The sequence below is a fragment of the Elgaria multicarinata genome, chromosome 8, assembly GCF_023053635.1.
Source record: "Elgaria multicarinata webbii isolate HBS135686 ecotype San Diego chromosome 8, rElgMul1.1.pri, whole genome shotgun sequence".
Classification (NCBI taxonomy): Eukaryota; Metazoa; Chordata; class Lepidosauria; order Squamata; family Anguidae; genus Elgaria; species Elgaria multicarinata.
In genome coordinates, this window is record NC_086178.1 from 63,525,264 (window position 1) to 63,543,907 (window position 18,644).

Consider the following 18,644-nt stretch of genomic DNA (forward strand, 5'->3'; position numbering starts at 1 on the left):
TACAGTTGAACATCGTGTACGTACGAGAGGGTGTGTGTGTGTGTGTATTATGGTGGAGCACGACTGTGCAGTGGTAAGGAGTGTAAGTATTTGCACCAAGCACATGATGTGTGTATGTGTGTGGAGCATAGAGCTAATAGTGACGGTCCCTATCCATTTATAGTTAGCCATGGCTATCAGCCCTTAAAAGCAACATGCCTTCAGTCAGTCGCTTCTAACTTTGGGCAAATTTTCGCTGGATCGGGGCGAAGAGTGGCGGGGAAGGGCAGGGGGAGCATAGATCTACGGCGAGCGCTGTTGTACGCGTGCAACTGAAAAGTGTGTGTGAGGGAGAGAGAGGCGCGTGTGGTGAGAACGCGGATTCCGGGGAGAGGCGTGTATGTATGTGCGCGTGTGAGGCTTGGCGGTGTGCGCGAGCGAGCGAGCAGGCGATGTGCGTAGCTGGGAGGTGTGTCGCCGGGCGCGTTTAGAGGAGCCTCTCCGCGAGGGAAGTTGGGATGAGCCGGACTCGTGTGTTGAGCAGCGAGCGAGCAGGTGGGGGAAAGGGTGCTCGGTCCCCCGCTTCGAGGGAAGGCGCGGCGGCGGCGGCTGGGCCAGCGGGCCGGAGCGTCTCTGCCTCTTCGCCTGGGGAGCGAGAGCGCGGCAGAGGCGGGGAAGCGCGCGGGGGGCTGTCCTCACGTGGCGCTGACGCTACTGCTCGGTACCGCCGGACCGATCCCGGGGTATAAAGCGAACCGGGCAGGCAGCGCTTGAGCAGGCGGCGCTGGCTCTTGGAGCGAGGAGAAATCTGCCCGGCGCCAGCGGGTCCGGCGAGGAGTCCTCGGCGAGCCGCTCCTCCTTTTTCCCACGCGCCCCGGGGCTCGCTGAGCGCCAGTCTCCGGTCGGCTTGGCCGCGCTTGGAAGCGCAAGGCGCTCCCCCCCCCCCACCGCCCGCCGTGTCCTTTGGCCGCTCTCTGCCTCCCTCTTCCTTTCTCCAGCGCCAAGGTAAGAGGAGGAACTTTTGACTCCCTGCCCCGGCTGCCGTGAACGGCTTCTTCAGGAGCCCTCCCCTTCCAGGCTGGGGAAGATGAGGAAGGAGGGATCTGCTTCGCTCCACCGATCTGCCGGGAGATGATCTAGTTGGGCAGGGGAGGGCAGAATCGATCCGCGCTTTGCTGACGGAACAAAGACCCGGAGGAGACCGCCGGATCGGAGCCGACTCCCTTCCCTCTATGTTGCTGCTCTTATCTAGCGATATAGGAAACGGGAGGTGGTGTGGGGAGCTATGGAAGCTGGAGGCAGCTCTTGCTACGGCTCATTGGATTAGGGCTTCTCTGCGCCTTCCACTCCCGGCAAGAAAGATCAGACGGGCTAGATCCACCAGACAGCTTCATCGCTCCTCCTAGCTGGGCGTGTCTCGGGGTCAACAAACAACAGAGCTGGGGTTGATGTTTAACCTGGAGAGCCCGTTCACTGAGAGAGGGGGGATCCCTTCCCTGGCGCACCTGCACTCTCCGCCACTGGAAGGAAACAGCTACCCCCAGCACATGGATGGCAACGGGAGCATGAATGGGAGTGATGGTGGACAGGGAGAGGGCCTTCCCTATCCCTTATCCACCACCTTGGCCCTCATCTTCCTTGCAACGCTGCTTATGCTCTTCACTATCTTTGGTAACGTCTTGGTCATCATTGCCGTCTTCACCAGCCGGGGACTCAAGGCCCCACAGAACCTCTTTCTGGTCTCCTTGGCCTCCGCTGATATCCTGGTAGCCACACTGGTCATCCCCTTCTCTCTGGCCAATGAAGTGATGAGCCAGTGGTATTTTGGCAAGGTGTGGTGTGAGATCTACCTGGCCTTGGATGTACTGTTCTGCACCTCTTCCATTGTACATCTCTGCGCCATCAGCCTAGATCGCTACTGGTCCATCACCCAGGCCATTGAGTACAACCTCAAGCGTACGCCCCGCCGCATCAAAAGCATCATCTTCCTTGTCTGGGTCATCTCGGCGGTCATCTCTTTCCCACCGCTCATCTCTATCATGAAGCAGGGCGAGCCTGACAGTCCCCTTAATGAACAAGCTGAATCAAAACCAGAGAGCAAGTTGCCCAGCTGCAGCATCAACAAGGAGACGTGGTACATCATATCTTCCAGCATTGGTTCGTTTTTCGCACCCTGCCTTATCATGATCCTGGTCTATGTCCGCATCTACCAGATTGCAAAACGGAGAACTCGTGTGCCTCCCAGCAAGAGAGGGGAGGCCATCGAGAGGAGGCAGAATGGTCTGGCCGACAAGGAGGGCATGCCTGCTATGACCAAGCTGAATGGGGAGAAGACAGCAGTGGCTGGGGGAAGCCAGGAAAGGGAAGAAGTCAACGGCATAGACTTGGAGGACACCTCCTCCTCGGAACACAATGAGAATCCTCCGTCCAGGAAGTCAGAGAGGCCGCAAAGAGGCAAAGGGAAAACCAAGCTAAGCCAGATTAAACCTGGGGACAGTTTGCCCAGTCGAACCGAGGAGGAGAGGAATGCCAAAGCTTCCCGATGGAGAGGCAGGCAGAACCGAGAGAAGCGCTTCACCTTTGTGCTTGCAGTGGTGATTGGGGTTTTTGTTGTCTGCTGGTTCCCTTTCTTCTTCACCTACACATTGACGGCTGTTTGCAACAGCTGCCATGTGCCTGATACCCTCTTCAAGTTCTTCTTCTGGTTTGGTTATTGCAACAGTTCCCTTAACCCTGTCATCTACACTATCTTCAACCATGACTTCAGAAGGTCCTTTAAAAAGATCCTCTGCAGAATAGACCGAAAAAGGATTGTGTGAGGAAGGGACCATGGTTTTGCTTGCCGTTTTTCTTAGGTTCAGCTCTGGCTCGATTTTGGAAGTGGCTGACCTGTTGATCTGATTACCAGGCTTTGATTCTAAAGAGACTTCAAGTGAGAAGAAAAGATTCAAACATTAGTGCCCCTCCTCAGCCTAAGTGGGTTCGTGCCTAGTGATGGATTTAAAGACCTGTTTGTAGGTATTGTTTCTATACACTTATAAAACTGACTCATTACAAACGAACCAATTTGGGTGGGTGGGAAAGGGGGAAGCAACAGACCTTGAAAGGAGAAGTCATATATTTCATAAACACTTTCTATTTTCTTTTCCAATGTCCTAAAAATCCTGGCAAAACTACAGTATTGTACCTTTGAGATCTATTCTGTACATCTTTAACTTTTGTAGGAGAAATCGGCTTTGAAACTGCTTTAAATATTTCTTGAGACGTTGAAGTGTATATATAAAACAAAACAACACACGTGAATGAACCACTGGAGCCATCTCATCAATCTTAAAATATGATAGTATTAAATACCAAGATTTCCAATTGGGTGTTGGATTTTGGGCTATAAAACTGGTAACATAAGCTTGGCCATGGCCAGTGTTTTATGTACTCCCTATATGTAATTTTGTTTTGGGGTGTTTTTTTTAATTTCATGTTTGTGTTGTGTTTTTATGGAATAGTGTTAAAAAGCTGTATCTCCTATTTTGCTCTCAGCTGAAAGAAACAAATATTAAAAGTGCCACAACCAGCATAGAAGCTGCTTTCTAATTTGTGGTACCCAAGAGCAATCAGGTTTTCAAAGGGTTAATAAAAAGTACTCCTCCCTCTATATCCTTCCACTGATGTATGCTCAATGCTAACTTATTTCCCCTACCTGTGGCTGTAAATAGATAATAATATGATAGATGAAACCTTTTGTTTTACTTTACAGTGTTACCCGATTTACATTGATTTTTAACATTTTCATTTGTGCTAGCTGTGCTACACAAGAAAATGCCTTTCATGCACAGGATCATTTGTTTTTGTCTTTGTTTTATTGGTGTGAGTGACCACAGAAATGTCAGTTTTCATTCTTCCCATTTCAGATTTGGTGTAATCTCTTTTGATTTGTCCTACAGTGAATGTTATACATGGACATAAAGGAGGGAGAAAATGAATGGTGTAATTCTATTGTTTGTGAAATGTAAACATTCTTAACGGCACAGGAAAAAGAGTTAATAATTATGTTAACTCTCTTCCTGATTTTTTTCTTCAGAAGCATCTCCTGCAGATAACTTCCTTGTCCCATAATACAAACATCCTAAAGATTATAAAGTGTGTGTGTGGGAGGGGTGTTGGGGACATCTTTTAAACCAGCTTTCTCCAGCTTGGTTAGCCTCTGGAGGTATTACTGGGGATGATGGGGGTTGTAATGCCAACACATCCTGAAGAAAGGCCATCCTAAACACTGTGACAGTATGTTCCTTAAAAAAACAACCCTGATCACCGTAATTTGTAGTGCGTGATGGTGGTAAAAATCACTTACATGTCTCAGTTGTAAGGCAGTTGTGCCTCATCCAACCCGACACCCTCTAGCCCCATCATCCCCAGTCAGCAAGGCCATTGCTGATCTGGCTGGGGATGATGGGAGATGTAGTCTAATCCACTTGGAAGGCAGCAGGTTGGGGAAGGCTGCCTTATTTTAAGGAAAATTCTTGCTTTGGATGATTGGCCCTTTCTTTTTTTAAAGTCACTATTCTGTTAAACACCATGGATGGCCTTTATTTCAAACTGCTACACATTCACTAACTGTAAGAATAAGAATCCAATCTAAGCAGGTTTGAAACATTTGTCTGACAGCCCTATTCAGTCTAACAAAACAGAGCTGTCAAATGTGGCACTAATAGAAGAGGGGGATGCTTTAGGTTTTTAGCATCAAAAGTGTTACTTGTGTATGCCTTTGACACTGTTTTATACCTGAGGAACATGATACAAATGTTTACATAGAATGTTTTAAATACAGAATTTACAGGTTTATTTATTTTTAAGAACAATTTTCCAGTGGGAAGAAAACCCTTCTGTACAACTCCATTCTGCTATATTATACAATGTTGTAGGCACCTTCTAAATTGTGCCTGAGCACATGCTTCTGCTGTGGGGTGTGCCAATGGCTACACCATCACGATGCCCTCAAATGCAGAGCTAAGCTGTCATTGTGCTCCTCTTGCAACATATCACAGCTTAGCAGTGCAAGACAAAATTTTAGAAATGAATCAGGTTTTGGATTGGTATTTATTCCCCACCCCACCCCAGTCCTGCTACCGTTTAGAATGTGAAAATACTTTTTTCTTTTCTTTTTTGGCAGTAAGATATCATTAGAAACAAAAGTCCACAACTAAAAGCTGTGTGATTTCCCCCACTCATCGCAACTGATTTCTCAAGTATCTTAATCTTAATCTTCACCACTTACTAGACAAAGAAGAAAATTAGACATGGAGAAGTTTTACTTTCCATTTGAGGCAAACTGCCTGCATAGTTCCTTGGTTCTATGACGTCCTGCGGTGGTAGAGCAAACTGTTCCATCCATGGGCAAAATACGTCACCACAGCACCTTCGCTCATTATCCTATCTGAGCATTCTGGGTCAGGATTGGCCAGGTTACAGTTTGGAAACTAGTCTCTTAAAAGCTGTGGAGCCTGGTGGCTTTAATGTCAGTGGGGGTGGTAAATCCGCTCCAAGTTTCAGTCAGAACTCTAAAGGAGCTAGTACTCCTTTAGATTTCTGACTGTTTCTCGCAGATTCAGCGTCCCACTGACGTTGGAGAGACCAGCTTCCACTGTTTAAAAGTTTTTGGCTGGCCAGGAGTTCAACTGCTTAATTAGAATTCAACTGAGTAATCATGCAGTAATGCCCCTAAACCAAACCTTTAAATAGAAAAACCACTTTTTCCAACTCCCGATTTATCTTGCAATGTACCTAAACATGGGAAGGACTGTCTTTTGAATGCGCTCCCTTAAGTTGGCAGAACAGTAACTTAAAGCTACAAGGCAGAGATCCAGAGAAAGCCAAATGTGCTCACCAGATTTGTATCTGGATTGTGGCCACATCCCCTGTGATTTCTTATGAGTGCAGTATAGCTCTGAGAATAATAATAACAATATGATCTATAATAATTAGCGTGGTATATAGGTTCAAATATGGACGTCCCCTGCCCGCAAAAGCACCTACGCTACTTTCATTGGGGGAAGGACTTCTGTATTCACATTCCTTTATACATACAGATGTTCTGCTTTCGTTGAAATTAATGGGGCTATCCATGTTCAGGAACTCTATCTATGAGTGCTATCAGACGGGGAATAGGGGGTGGAAATCACAGTTCCCTGCCATTGCTTCTTCCCCCCTGGACTCCTGTCCCACAATACTTCCTCTTTCTTCCTGGAGAAGAAAGAGGAAGTAAAGAAAGACCACATGGCCCAATCTGGGCTCATTTTTATTATGCTGCTTTTCCTGCACACAGCTGGAAATGGAGGCAAATTCCGTTCCCCCCCCCCCCGCAAAAAACGTTGGATTTTTGGGGTTCTATTTAGTGATGGAAAGAAGGCATGAAGGAATGGGAGGTGCATGGGAGGTTGACGTCGTCATCTAAAGGATGCATGAACAAACGTGAGTGGGCAGTAGCGAGCGTGTGATAAAATGCTTGTCTGACAAACTCCTATATATTTGATGAAGCGCTCATGTTACTCTTGTTTTGGAGTAACAAATATTTAAGGCAGGAGAAATCACAGTGTTTTAGCCAGTTCCTCTTTAGTAGTCTAAGTGAAAAGTTATTTGGGCTCTGCCGGAAGATTCTTGCGTGAGGAATGTAGTTTGCCTAGTCTTATGATTACAGTATTACGTGTAATGTATACATTTATGAAACAAATAGAAAATGCCTTATGCTGGAATTTCTTTTTCTTCCTGGAATGTATTTTTTAAAATTGAAATTGCACCTGGTAAAACCACCACATCAGAATTCCATGCCATTTGTGTGCTTTCCCCCCCCTTTTGTGCCTTTTTTTTCCTTTTCAAAAAGAGAATGATACATGTAAACAAAAATAGCCATAATGGCTTTTAAATAAATAAATAAATAAATAAATAAAAAGCTTACTTATCAAAAACATGCCAAATCTCAGTTATCTGTGTTTTCAGCCACTAATAGGTTCACGGACTGCACAGCAAATCGGGAACTGACCTTTTAAAGCATATTATGCTGCCAAAGCTGCTTGTAGTTTGCTTAAGTCATTGTGGTGGCTCATGTTAAGACAGAACAATGGTTTGGTTCATTGTGCACCGACAGATTGACAAGTAAGCCTTTGATAGTATTTTGCTTTTTTCTTTCATGGCACAGCAAAGCCATTCATGTTCCTCTTAAAGAGCAAGGATTAAGGCTTACTGTGTAGACAATTTACTCTTTGCATATTTAAGTTGTTTGTGTTTCCCACCCCGTTTCCCTCTCTGAAATGAAATATTGTTCCACTTGAGTATTTAAAACTGCAGATAGACTGCTGATTAATTAGGTCACAAGTGCAAGTAGGAACGATTAGTGTGGGAGTAAAAACAGTGTTTGCATTTAGCCAAACGCCAGGTAGTACTGGGGGAAAAAATACATTCGTACATTATTGAAAGATTATTAGTTTTAATTAACTGCTCTGAAAATTGGAGCTGTCTTTGGCATGCAAAAATTAGCCAGAAAACATCACACCTATATGAAAACAGATAACGAAGTCATTCGCTTCATAAACAGGAAAGATGTTACTGTCATAATGGGGTTCTTATGGATTCCCAGGGATTCTGCCCATGATTTTCCCCACATATATATTTCTTTCTGTCTCTCATGCTCAAATAGCTCTGGATAGATGCTACACATTTCCATAGTACAACCGTCTTGTTTCATTGTTGGTTTGGGCTTTTATGGTTGTAAACCACCCTGAAGGCATGTGCCCGTTGGGTGATATAAAAATAAATAAAAATAAAATAAAAATACAGCCAGCTACCTGAGTCTGAAGAACATAGCCGAAGTCAGTGATGATGAACAGCCAATTCATTTATTAGGCTGCTGTAAGTATGAGGATGCCACCAAATCTATAGCCAAGAAGAAGCTGCAGCCAATCCAAACTCTCTTGAGTACATCTGTAGGATAGTTAAGTCTGCGAATGTAGCCTTTTGTGTTTTCTGAAATGGGTATCAGCCATTGCTCCTGCTTCCCACAATGCTTTGGTAGTTGTAATCTGATACCTGCAACATCTACCACTGGTTAAAACATTCAGACTACAAGTCTCCATTTTGAGGCTTGTTCTATCTAACAATGGGCCAATTTTGGGGGGTGGGGTGTCTTTGTTTCTTTCCCTAACTCCTGTGTTTGTTTGTTTTTTAAAAAAAACTGCTGAAGAACCCTGGGGGACTTGAAAGCTTGCATGTTTTGTGGAATTTTGGTTGGTCCTAAGAAAGGTATTGCCTTTGGGGTTTTTTTTTTATAGCCAAGCTCAGGCATTCTAGCCCTGGCATGATGAGTGGAATGCAGTCCCCATCGCCTGGTTCTCCACACGTTGGATTCCAAAGCAGAGCATTTGCTCTTTGCCTGTAGGTTCCCTAGGCTATTTAGAAGAACCCTGACCATGTGGGGTTCTCTAGGACTTATGGGACATTCTGGCCTTGAGCAGCTTCCTCCCTGCTGACTGTTGTCCCCCAATGTGTGGAGGAAGGCAACAGGGATGCTGCAATGGAAAGCAGTGGGGTCCCTGCTCTCCCCTTATGTGATTCTCATGGCACGAAGGCTTGAATGCATGAATAGGGCTTGTGTGTTTGTCACATCCACACTTTAGATTTTTAAGATTATGAAGAAAAAGGAGACTGTTAAACAAAGGTAGGCATTGACAGTAGTTCTGTTGCCCTTCATGATAAAAATGATATTATGATTGTGTCCTGTCACTGAGGTGAATATCAATCGACTGACAGATTCCAGTCGCAGTGGGGCAGGCTCCACTTCTCCTTTCATCAGACAGCCTTCTTCAGATTCTTTCACAAGACTTGCTTCTTTGGTAAAGGCTTTCCTGAATCTCCCCATCTTCACCTGACCTGCTTTTCTACTGCTACCTTGCGCTCTCCTCCATTAGTCCTAGTATCACTGGGCATAGTAAGCCCTCTAGGCTGAACTATCTCACATCTATGGCCTATACAGAGCCATGCAATGGAGGCTGGTGGTTCCAAATTCAGTGGGGAAGTGAATCTGCTTTAGGTTTCAACAGAACTAGTCAGGAGTGTAAAGGAGCATTTGGATAGCTCCTTTAGGGTTCTGACTGAAACCTGGAATGGATTTACCACCCCACTGACATCGGAGTCTCCAGCCTCCACTGGAGGCATGCTACCATGAGGTTGGTGGGACTAAATATTTGGTGACAGAGACACTGGAATATGTTCACATTGGTAACTATTCTGAAACCACACCCATGGGGATATCTCTCAGCCTAGGCTTAATCGGATTCATTAAATCCTTGAAATTATCTTTCTGTAAATGGGGCTGGGGAATTTTGAGGAGCTTTTTCAAATGATGATGGTTGATTTCATTTCTGTACCGCCCCATAGCCAAAGCTCTCTGGGCAGTTTACAATAATTCATAAAAACACAGCAACATTACAAAATACAACATAATAAAAACAGTCTAAAGAAATTTAACACAGAACAATGAAAACAACATAAACAACTAAAAGCAATTTCAGTAAACAATAGTTTCCAGATGTATTATTTCATTTATTGGAAGCATACTCTTCAGCTGTAAAAGGTCTCAAAGAGGCTGACACAGCATAGTAAGACAGTCCTTGCCTTTAGGCATACTGTCTGAAAGTCAAAACACGAAAGGAAAAGAGATAGGGAGGGAGAAGGAAAAACAAACTCAAACACTACTTTGAGCTTCTCTAAATGAACGATTTATTGCATGCTCATGGTTGGACACTCAAGGAAGTCGTGGGTCCATTACACAATGTTGTCATTGTCCAGGACATCTCTTGTGCTATCCCTGTGGAATCTCACTTTTAAACCCCCCCAGATATAATGTGGTATTCTCTGGGATATTGCAGAATTATCTGGCATCTCCCAGTGTGTAAAGTTGGTGCTGTGCTATAATTCTCCCACTAGATTGTGCCGTCTCATTCAACACAATAGAGCCTTTCCAAGAAAGGAATTTTCCAATTCAAAATCATGTGCTTGCGTGTAAAGGAGTGTGTCGTGATGGTGCAAAGACTGCAGAGGACAAAAGCCCTAGTAAGGCTGAAGATTTTTTCCTTTCTGTAGAGAAGCTCTTAGTTACAAAACTGATATAACAACCGGCAATAATACAACAGTGCAAGGAGGGGAGGAGCACAAAGTTGCTAGTCTCTCAGAGGAGCTGGTGGAACAATCCTGCTTCCCTTCCCTTCCTCAGCTGCAGCCTGCTGACAGTTGATAGAAGGGGTCTGAGCCTGATCTATGCTCAGAGCGAAATCCCTGCCGAATGCTTCCCTTAGCCTTTGCTGCTGCCTGATGGAGTCCTTAGGCAAGGTCATGACAGCTACACTGGTTTAAAATCAAATTGTAGATTTACTACCAATCAATGAATATCAGCACTGGATCCTGACCATATTTATGCTATGTGGAGAACCCAACCTACTTGTAAAGCCTGCTATATTCAGCAGCAGAGCCCTCGGCTGTGATGCTCACACGACCTCATTTGGAATGCCAAAATCCGGCTTCTGTATAGGCACTAGTGGCTAGAATCAGGCAGTTGCATGCTTTAGTCCATTGAAATCAATGGGCCAAGTTAATCATGACTAACTGAATTCCCATTGATTTCAATGAGACTGAAGCATTTCAATGAGACTAAAGTTTGGATTCAATCCTGTGTCTTTGTAGCATATGGTGCCACAGGTGTACCAGTGTGTGCACAGGTTTGTCCTGCTTCTATAGGTTGCGGGATTACATGGAAATAAAATGCTCCTGGAATCAGTAGAACTTACTTCCAAATCATGTATTAATGACCATTGTACAGAAGATGTGATTATTCCTTTCTTCAAAATATGCTTTGAATGAAGAAATAGCATCAGAACAGGGTTGTTTTTTATTTAGGTGTTTATAGCCAACCTGGCTATGGTAAATTCAAACTCAAGGCAGCTTACAAATGAAAAGATTAAATCACAACAAAATTAGAAAACAATCCTAACAATAAAACTAGACAAATGGCAGGAAACACGCAAACACATGCACAAACACACGCACACATCATTATAAAAAACATTATCAGCAACAGTACTAAAAAAATGCCTGCTGGAAATAAAAGTCTTAAGAGCCTGTTTAAAAAGCATCTCTTTTTCCTCTCTCTGTGTTTAGAAAAAATGGGAATCAGACAAACCTCTCTATTTTAACACTTAATTTTAACTTAAATTTAAATTTTACTGTTTTAACTCTGTATTTTAATCCTATATCAACTTTGCTGTGTGGTTTTATCCTGGTTGCGCTTTTTATACTGTATTTCGTAATTGTGTTTTAAACTGTTGGGTGTTTTACTGTGGTTTTAATTTTTGTGAACCGCCCAGAGAGCTTCGGCTATTGGGCGGTATAAAAATGTAATAAATAAATAAATAAATAAATAAATAAATAGGGAGGCTAGTCCATTGTTTAGGTACCATGATCAAAATGGCCATCTCTCTTGTCCACCTTCTGCACTGCTGCTGTTGAAGGGATGAGGCTTCAGAAACTGAGCAGGTCTTGTGCAGATTCTTATGCGAGGAGGTGATTCCTCAAATATTTATTTATTTATTGCATTTCTATACCACTCAATAGCTGAAGCCTCCTGGGCAGGTCAAAAAAATTAAAACATAAATTTCAATGTAAAGTATACAACTTAAGCCACAGTATAAAAACAATATAAAAGTACAACCAGAATAAAACCAAGCAGCAATACAGAGATTTAAAATACAGATTTAAAACACAAATTTAAAATAGCAAACTTCATTATTAAGATGGTTGTACTTCACCTGGCTTCAAAAAGAGTATAACATAAGTGCCAGGCGAAGCTCTCTAGGGAGCTAATTCCACAGCCGGGGTGTCACAGAAGAAAATGCTCTCTTCCTGGTAGCCACCTGCCTCACTTCCTTTGGCAGGGGCTCATGGAGAAGGACCACTGAGGATGATTTTAGGGTCTGGGCAGGTACAAATGGGAGCAGGCGTTTCCTTTAGACAACTCGACCCCAAGCCATTTAGGGCTTTGAATGTTACAGGTCCTAGGCCATTTACGGCTTTAAAGACCAAAGCCAGGACCTTGGATAGAGATCAGAAATAAAGTAGAAACCAACGAAGCTGCAACAAAATTGGCCCCAAATGTCAGCACTGGGAATCCCAGGCTTGAGACTGGCTGCAAAATTTGGATCAGTTTGAAATTTCGTGACTGTCATGTTATGGTGAACTTGTATGAGTTGATGAAAAGTCTGCCCAGTGCACATGTGTCTGCTGTGTTATGCAGGCTTCTATCTATATGTTTTCTAACCCAAAGGAGAATCCTGCAATATCTTTGTTTATGGTAAGCTCTGGATACGATTGGCTGGAGATTGGAAGAAGGTGGTAGTCCTAACAGTAATGCATTGTGTTTTTTTCTGTTTATTCATTCCTTGTAAAGTTCAAAGTACTTGCAAATTATTTCTTTACTGCAATCAGTGCCCTGGCAGAAATATCTCAGCTATTGTTTCTGTTTGTAGAAATCTCTGCCCAGCCTCTTATCCACTGTTACATGATTTATTTATTTATTTTTGCGGCGGGGATTACTTAGAGCAGAAATTGGTTTGGCTCTTCGTGTTTCAAGAATTATGGAAAATGTAGCAAATAAATGAATGAAGGATCCTTGTCTTTTCTCTGCCAACGGCAACACAAAAATCAAAGTGGAAGTAGATGATAAGGACCTCCGGTTCTGTATTTTAACTGCTCCAGCCATTAACGTGAAATAGAGCCTTAGAGATGATAAATTGCAGAGATATGAAATGACAATTCAGTGAAACATTTTGTAGGGTCTTCACTGATTTGTTTGCTCAGCGGGTGTTTGCTGCTTTTTGCCCTCGGTGACTTTAAGTGAGAGCTCATGCAAACATTTTAGTTTCAGGTGAATTTAATGTGTATCATACCTGCAATGTCAACATGGCTTCTAATTGGATACTGGAAGTTATCTGATACCCCCGGGACACTTCTAGTTGTATGTTACCTGAATCTAGGAAACAACTGAGAAAGGGCTGGTCTTTATGTTATCAGTATGTGATTGTTGATCATTTTAAAGAATGTATACCATGCTCAATTTTTAGGCTGAAGTCTTCAAAGCAGCTGCAAAAACAGAAAACCCTGAATGTATCAATACAGATGCAAATAAAGAAAAATGAGCAGCAGGCACTTATACACCATTGACTAGCACAAAGCAACATGAGTCAGGAGTGCTGAAATGGCTCAATTGAAGGTATGGGCAAAACAAAAAAGAAAAAGATTTGCCAGGCACCTAGAACCAGGGCTGTCCAGAGGGTTTTTGGGGTCTGGGAAAGGTCTAATGTTGGGACTTGGGAGTCCTGCTGCTGCCCCCAATAAGGATCCATACGTGGGGCTCTGATGAGCAATATAGCAGGCTGGTCAAGGGCCAACAGTATGCCCACAGGGTTGCTTTACAGCCCTGAAGCAAATTGCTCCAGTTTCCCCTCCTCTGGGCAGCCCTCCCTAACTAATGGAGGCACCAGGCAAGTAACCCCAGGTGACGCCACAGAAAAGGTCATTTCTACAGTTACCCTCCATCTACGGAGTGATGAATGATGCACAAAACAGTCTCCACTGGGTTGCTTCCTCATGTGGTGATAGTGATGTGCATCTTTCCTCCATGGAGGTGGTGTAAAGCAGCACCCCATGTGGCTAGTCCCCATTGTGTGGGGAATCTCCATGCTATTGTTAGACATTTTCTGGTAGCAAGTCCTGGGGTTGGGAAAATTCTTGCCATGGTGGGGCAGTGTAGATCAGTGTAGAGGGAGAGTTCTGGGCCATGTTATTGCCATAGGATGGTGTAGACATGATATTGAGGAGGGATTTTCACGGCACCACATTGAGAATCGCTCGCAGCTTTTTCCTGAAAAAAGGCTTTGGTCCATCAGTGACATGCAAGGCCAGAGCAGCGGTTTATGCAAGATCTAAAAGTGATTCGCCACACAGCACTTGGGGTCAAGGGGGGCAGTCTGGCTGGAGAGCTGAATGTCTTCAAACCCTGATGACGATAAGAGAGAAGCTTGTTTCCTGCCCCTGGTTCCCCCCTGCTACTGTAGTCTTAATGAATGTATAAAGCGACACGCGCCCCATCTCGATGGGGTGTAAAATTGTTACAGCGATCTTATGAATGGGACAGGCAGCCTTGCTACTCTCCTTGTACTCACAAAGGAGCAAAAATCCCAGGAGCACCAAAAATGGGGTGGCCGCTATAAAACCATGGACGTTTGCAGGATCAGGACCAAACTTCATATGGCTGTAGGACTCATTTGCTAAGCGCTATAGCACAACTGTGCATTTCTTCCCAGAGACATTGCTAGTTTGTTCTCAAACCTAGGGTGACCATATAAAAAGGAGGACAGGACTCCTGCACCTTTAATAGCTTCATAGAATTTGTTGTAAGCACAATTCATGGAAAGCACAGGGAGGGGCACGGGGAAGGGAAAATAGGACAGGAAAATGGACTAAAAGAAAAGAGGAAACAAATTAGGGATGGAAAAGGGAAGTGAGGAAAGACATGCACTGAAAGGAAATTAGTTTATACAAATTGTGATGCAAAGTCAGCACAATAACTTATGGTGACAAGAATAATGACATGTGGGTCCTGCAACAAAATGTTGCAGTGTGGAGTGCTCCTGTCCAGTGTTCCAACTAGGCAAGTCCTCTCTCAGGATACTCCAAGTAGAGTCTGGTGCCTCCGATGCCAGTGGGGTGGTACTGTAAATCCACTCCGAGTTTCCGGCAGAACCAGTGAGAACTCTAAAGGAGCTATCCACTGCCCCACTGACATCAAAGCCACTAATCCAATCCAGGGGGGAATCCGCACGTCGTACCGAGATCGCTTCTAAGCGACCCCAGTGCGGCGTGAAAGCGATCGTGTAACTTGCCTTTGGAAGAGCCGATGAAGAAACGTCCTTCCCGCCGCCGCCGCCACCCACAGACCTCCTCGCCGGCTGGGACGGAGAGCTCGGGGGAAGAAGGCGGGGTGGAGAGCTTCTTCTGCTCTCAACCCTGCCTTCTTCAGCCGAGCTCTCCTCGCCGGTCGGCGAGGAGGTCTGTTGGTGGCGGCGGCGGCGGCGGCAAAGACGTCTCTTCGTCGGCTCTTCCAAAGGCAAGTTACACGATCGCTTTCACGCCACACTGGGGTCACTTAGAAGCGATCTCGGTACGACGTGCGGATTCCCCCCAGCTGCAACTCTCCCCTCAGTTTTCTGTTTTATTTCCTCTCTCCTCCATTTTCATTGGTACCCTTTTGTCTTTCCTACACCTACTTACCATTTGTTTTTGTTTTTGCAGTTCTGCAAACCTTGGGATTCCCCCGAGCCTGCTCATATTTACTTCTTGTGTGTAGAGGGTGCCGTTCGAGTTCCATCAAGATCCACCCTCAGAGAATGTGCTCGGCGGCCCCAAACCTCTGGAGCAAATTTCTGGCGGAGGTCCGCCATGCATCTTCCTTGCACGCTTTTAAGAAGGCCTTAAAACATTTTGTTTTACCTTGGCCTTTGCATGATGAGTATTGTTATTGCTATTATTGCTGCTATTGTTCATCCTCCTGTTTTATTGTTGGTTTTATTGTTTTAATGGATGTTGTATTGCTTTTAATATTTTAATACTTTATTGCCTTTAATGTTTTATGCATTCTACTATTGTAAGCCGCCTTGTGAGAGCTTCTGCCCTGAAAGGCTGCCAAGAAAGGTTTTAAATAAATAAATAAATAAATAAATATTCATATTGAAAAGCCAACCTGGGCAGGATCTACACTACTGCTTTAAAGTGCTTTAAAGCGCTTTATAACACTTTTGACAACTGTTGGGGCCCAGGACACACTGCATATGCAGTTGTCAAAACTGTTATAAAGAGCTTTAAAGCAGTAGTGTAGATGACTTTCTGGTGATGGCTTCCAGATGTTTGCCACTCAACTCCCATCAGTACCAGCCAGCATGACCCATGTTCAGAAATGCTGTAGTCCAAAACAGCTGGAGGGCACCACATTGGGGAAAGCTGGTATGTAGGATGGGAGACACAGATGAAATTGGCAGAGTTGTTTTGAGCACACACAAGAGGACAAGTCAACAGAGAGGCTGCAGTAGTCTAGAGCCCAGTATTTACAAACCGAACCATCTCTGCATGGGATCAGGTTGCTTGTGGCAGCTGCTGCCACCCCCAACCCTGCTTTCACTGACCGTCTGCTCACTGCGACGAAGTTGTCCAACACAGTGAGGCTTCGGGTGTTACTTTAATAGAGGAGAAGGAGAAACACAATGGCATTTCCTGTGTCATCCGAAACAGAATTGTTGCATCTTTTGCATTTGGTATTTACATATCTCTGTAGGACAGAGGAGAAGAATATGGAAAAGTTATCTCTTGGATAAAAGAGGGCTGTAGGGTGGGAAACAGAAGGATGAGGCACTCATATTTCCTGCCCTCTCTTGTGAATCAATGTCATATTAGACATTGCTCTCATTAGCTCTGAGCAGAAGTTGAAACAGTTTTCAGACCATGGTAGCATGTAACATTTGGGCTTCGTTTCAGGGGAAATAAATCAGATGGCCAGTTCATCAAGATTTTAGATGAAAAGTGGGAGTTTGGAAATCCTGCGGCCTTCCCTAACCTGATGCTCTCCAGCTGTGGATTACAACTCCCAGCATTCCTAACCATTGGCCATGAGGGCTAGGGCTGATGGGAGTTGAAATTCAAAACATCTGGAGAGCATCGGGTTGGGGAAGACTGTATATACTTGGAAATTGGGTATTTTTCCATATATGTTGATGGCTGATTTTGAACTGAACTTCTATGATTTCCTTGGGTGGGCTTAATATATTTCTCAACCAAAGTGCCTCAACAGCATTTGGCATTCTTCACTGAAATGGATGTGATTTCGGATGGATATTGACAACTTATATTAAGCAGTTTATTCTGTGCAGCACTGACCATTTTCACAGAATTGATTACTTTGGCAAGGAACTGATTAGCATAATTACTGGGAGTCCAGTCTACTCAGCATCCAATAGGAAAGGTTAATAACCACACTTTGTGCTTCTACTAGAACATGTGAGTGTCTTCAGCTTTATATATGATGTATCCCTTCTATCAGATGTGATAAGCTATGGAAGGACATGACTCTGGTTACACATCAGTTTTGCTTTGCAGAACAATCAGTCTGCAGAAATTGATATTTTAATGATTGGGAAAGGACCTTTCAAAAATACTTTGATTGACACCCCCCCCAAACAATATCCCTGCAAGATAAGACATTGCTATTCTCATTTTACAGATTGGGGCGGGGGGCAGGGGTTCTAAGAAAGTCAATTTTTCCCAGGAAATCGGTCTTGCTTGACTGCCCATCTTACAATAAATGAAACAGATTTTTATACTTCTCATCATTGTTTGCAGGGTGGTATAACAATTTAAAACAAAAACATACAATACACAATATATCTAAAATGAAATTTGAATCCTAATGTTTTGGATCCCAAGATCCAATATATTGTCCCCCTGATCTTATTGCATTTTCCAATTATCATGGAAATTAAACATTTCACAGCTAGCATCCTCCAACATATAAAAGTTGTATGATGAGTCACTCTCACATCTTCTTTTTATGCACTTTGAGCATAAGCTATGAAATGGCTACTCATACCTCTCTTCTTCTAGAGAGATTTATGTGTTCCAAACACAGCTGGAATGCACCCATCTCAGTCCCAGATTGGGATGTGGGTGGGAAGAAGTACGTCACACATTAAACTGACGGCATGAGAAAAGCCTGTGTGAGTCATTGGCACATTGCTGGCACTTCCCTGTAATGTCTGAAAACCACCATTAGTCTTCTTGACTTAAATGAACTAAGTTCAAATTGCTTTGCTGGGGTTGGGAGTTTGTGTTTCTTGCTTTGCTATTGACATATGTTTTAGTTTAGTTTTTAAATTTAAACTACTAAATCACCATCTTATCAACATACACTTAGGGGAGCAAGCCTGTTGTCCCTGGTAGGGTGTTCCAAAGGCCATAGGTAGAGTGCAGCCTTCCCTACCTTGGTGCCTCCAGAAATTTTGGACTTTGCCCCCCATAAGCCCAATCCAGCTTCACTGACCACTTCTGTTTCCGGGTGCAATTCAAAGTGCTAGCTATGTCGTATAAAAGCCTATATGGCTTGGGACCAGGCTACCCAAGAGATCACACACACCCCATATGAACCTGCCTGGGTTTTAAGATCTGGGAGAGGCCCTTCTCTCAGTCCCACTGCCATCAGGCACACTTTTGTTGGTAGAGAGGGCCTTCTCGGTGGCCACTTCTAGGCTCTGGAACCCCTTGCCGAGAGAGGGTAGGTTGGCTCCCTCTGTTTTTCTTCCACTGGTAGGCAAAGACATTTTTCTTCAGGTGTGTGTTAGGCGAGTAAGTTGGTCTGTTGCTGAAGGAAGTTTAATGGGTTAGTTGCTCTCTTTTTCTTTTACCATTGTGTTTTTAATTGTGTTTTTAATGTTATGCTCTTATTAAGATCTTTTTTAATCTGTCTTTTATTGTTGTTATTTAGCCTAAGTGCCATTTTGGCAGAAAGACAGGATATGAAATAAATA

At 44.0% G+C, this 18,644-nt stretch overlaps 1 protein-coding gene across 3 annotated transcripts; it reads left to right on the forward strand.

Annotated features, from left to right (window-relative positions):
* Positions 1 to 402: 402 nt before the first annotated feature.
* ADRA2A (adrenoceptor alpha 2A) lies at positions 403 to 15,697 on the forward strand. Of its 3 annotated transcripts, XM_063132647.1 has the most exons (4): positions 445 to 2,993; positions 6,970 to 7,125; positions 13,137 to 13,285; positions 15,367 to 15,697. In XM_063132647.1, the coding sequence occupies exon 1, from the start codon at positions 1,428 to 1,430 to the stop codon at positions 2,796 to 2,798; it is 1,371 nt and encodes a 456-aa protein (XP_062988717.1). In that variant the 5' UTR covers positions 445 to 1,427; the 3' UTR covers positions 2,799 to 2,993; positions 6,970 to 7,125; positions 13,137 to 13,285; positions 15,367 to 15,697. The 3 variants fall into 3 exon arrangements, 2 of the variants coding, with proteins under 2 accessions (XP_062988717.1, XP_062988715.1); XR_010025732.1 differs by lacking the exon at positions 6,970 to 7,125 and having other exon boundaries at positions 403 to 534; XM_063132645.1 differs by lacking the exon at positions 6,970 to 7,125.
* The last annotated feature ends 2,947 nt before the right edge of the window (positions 15,698 to 18,644 follow it).

Bases quoted from the DNA above. Each gene is read 5' to 3' on its own strand.
- ADRA2A (XM_063132647.1), top strand. From the start codon at position 1,428: ATGTTTAACCTGGAGAGCCCGTTCACTGAGAGAGGGGGGATCCCTTCC.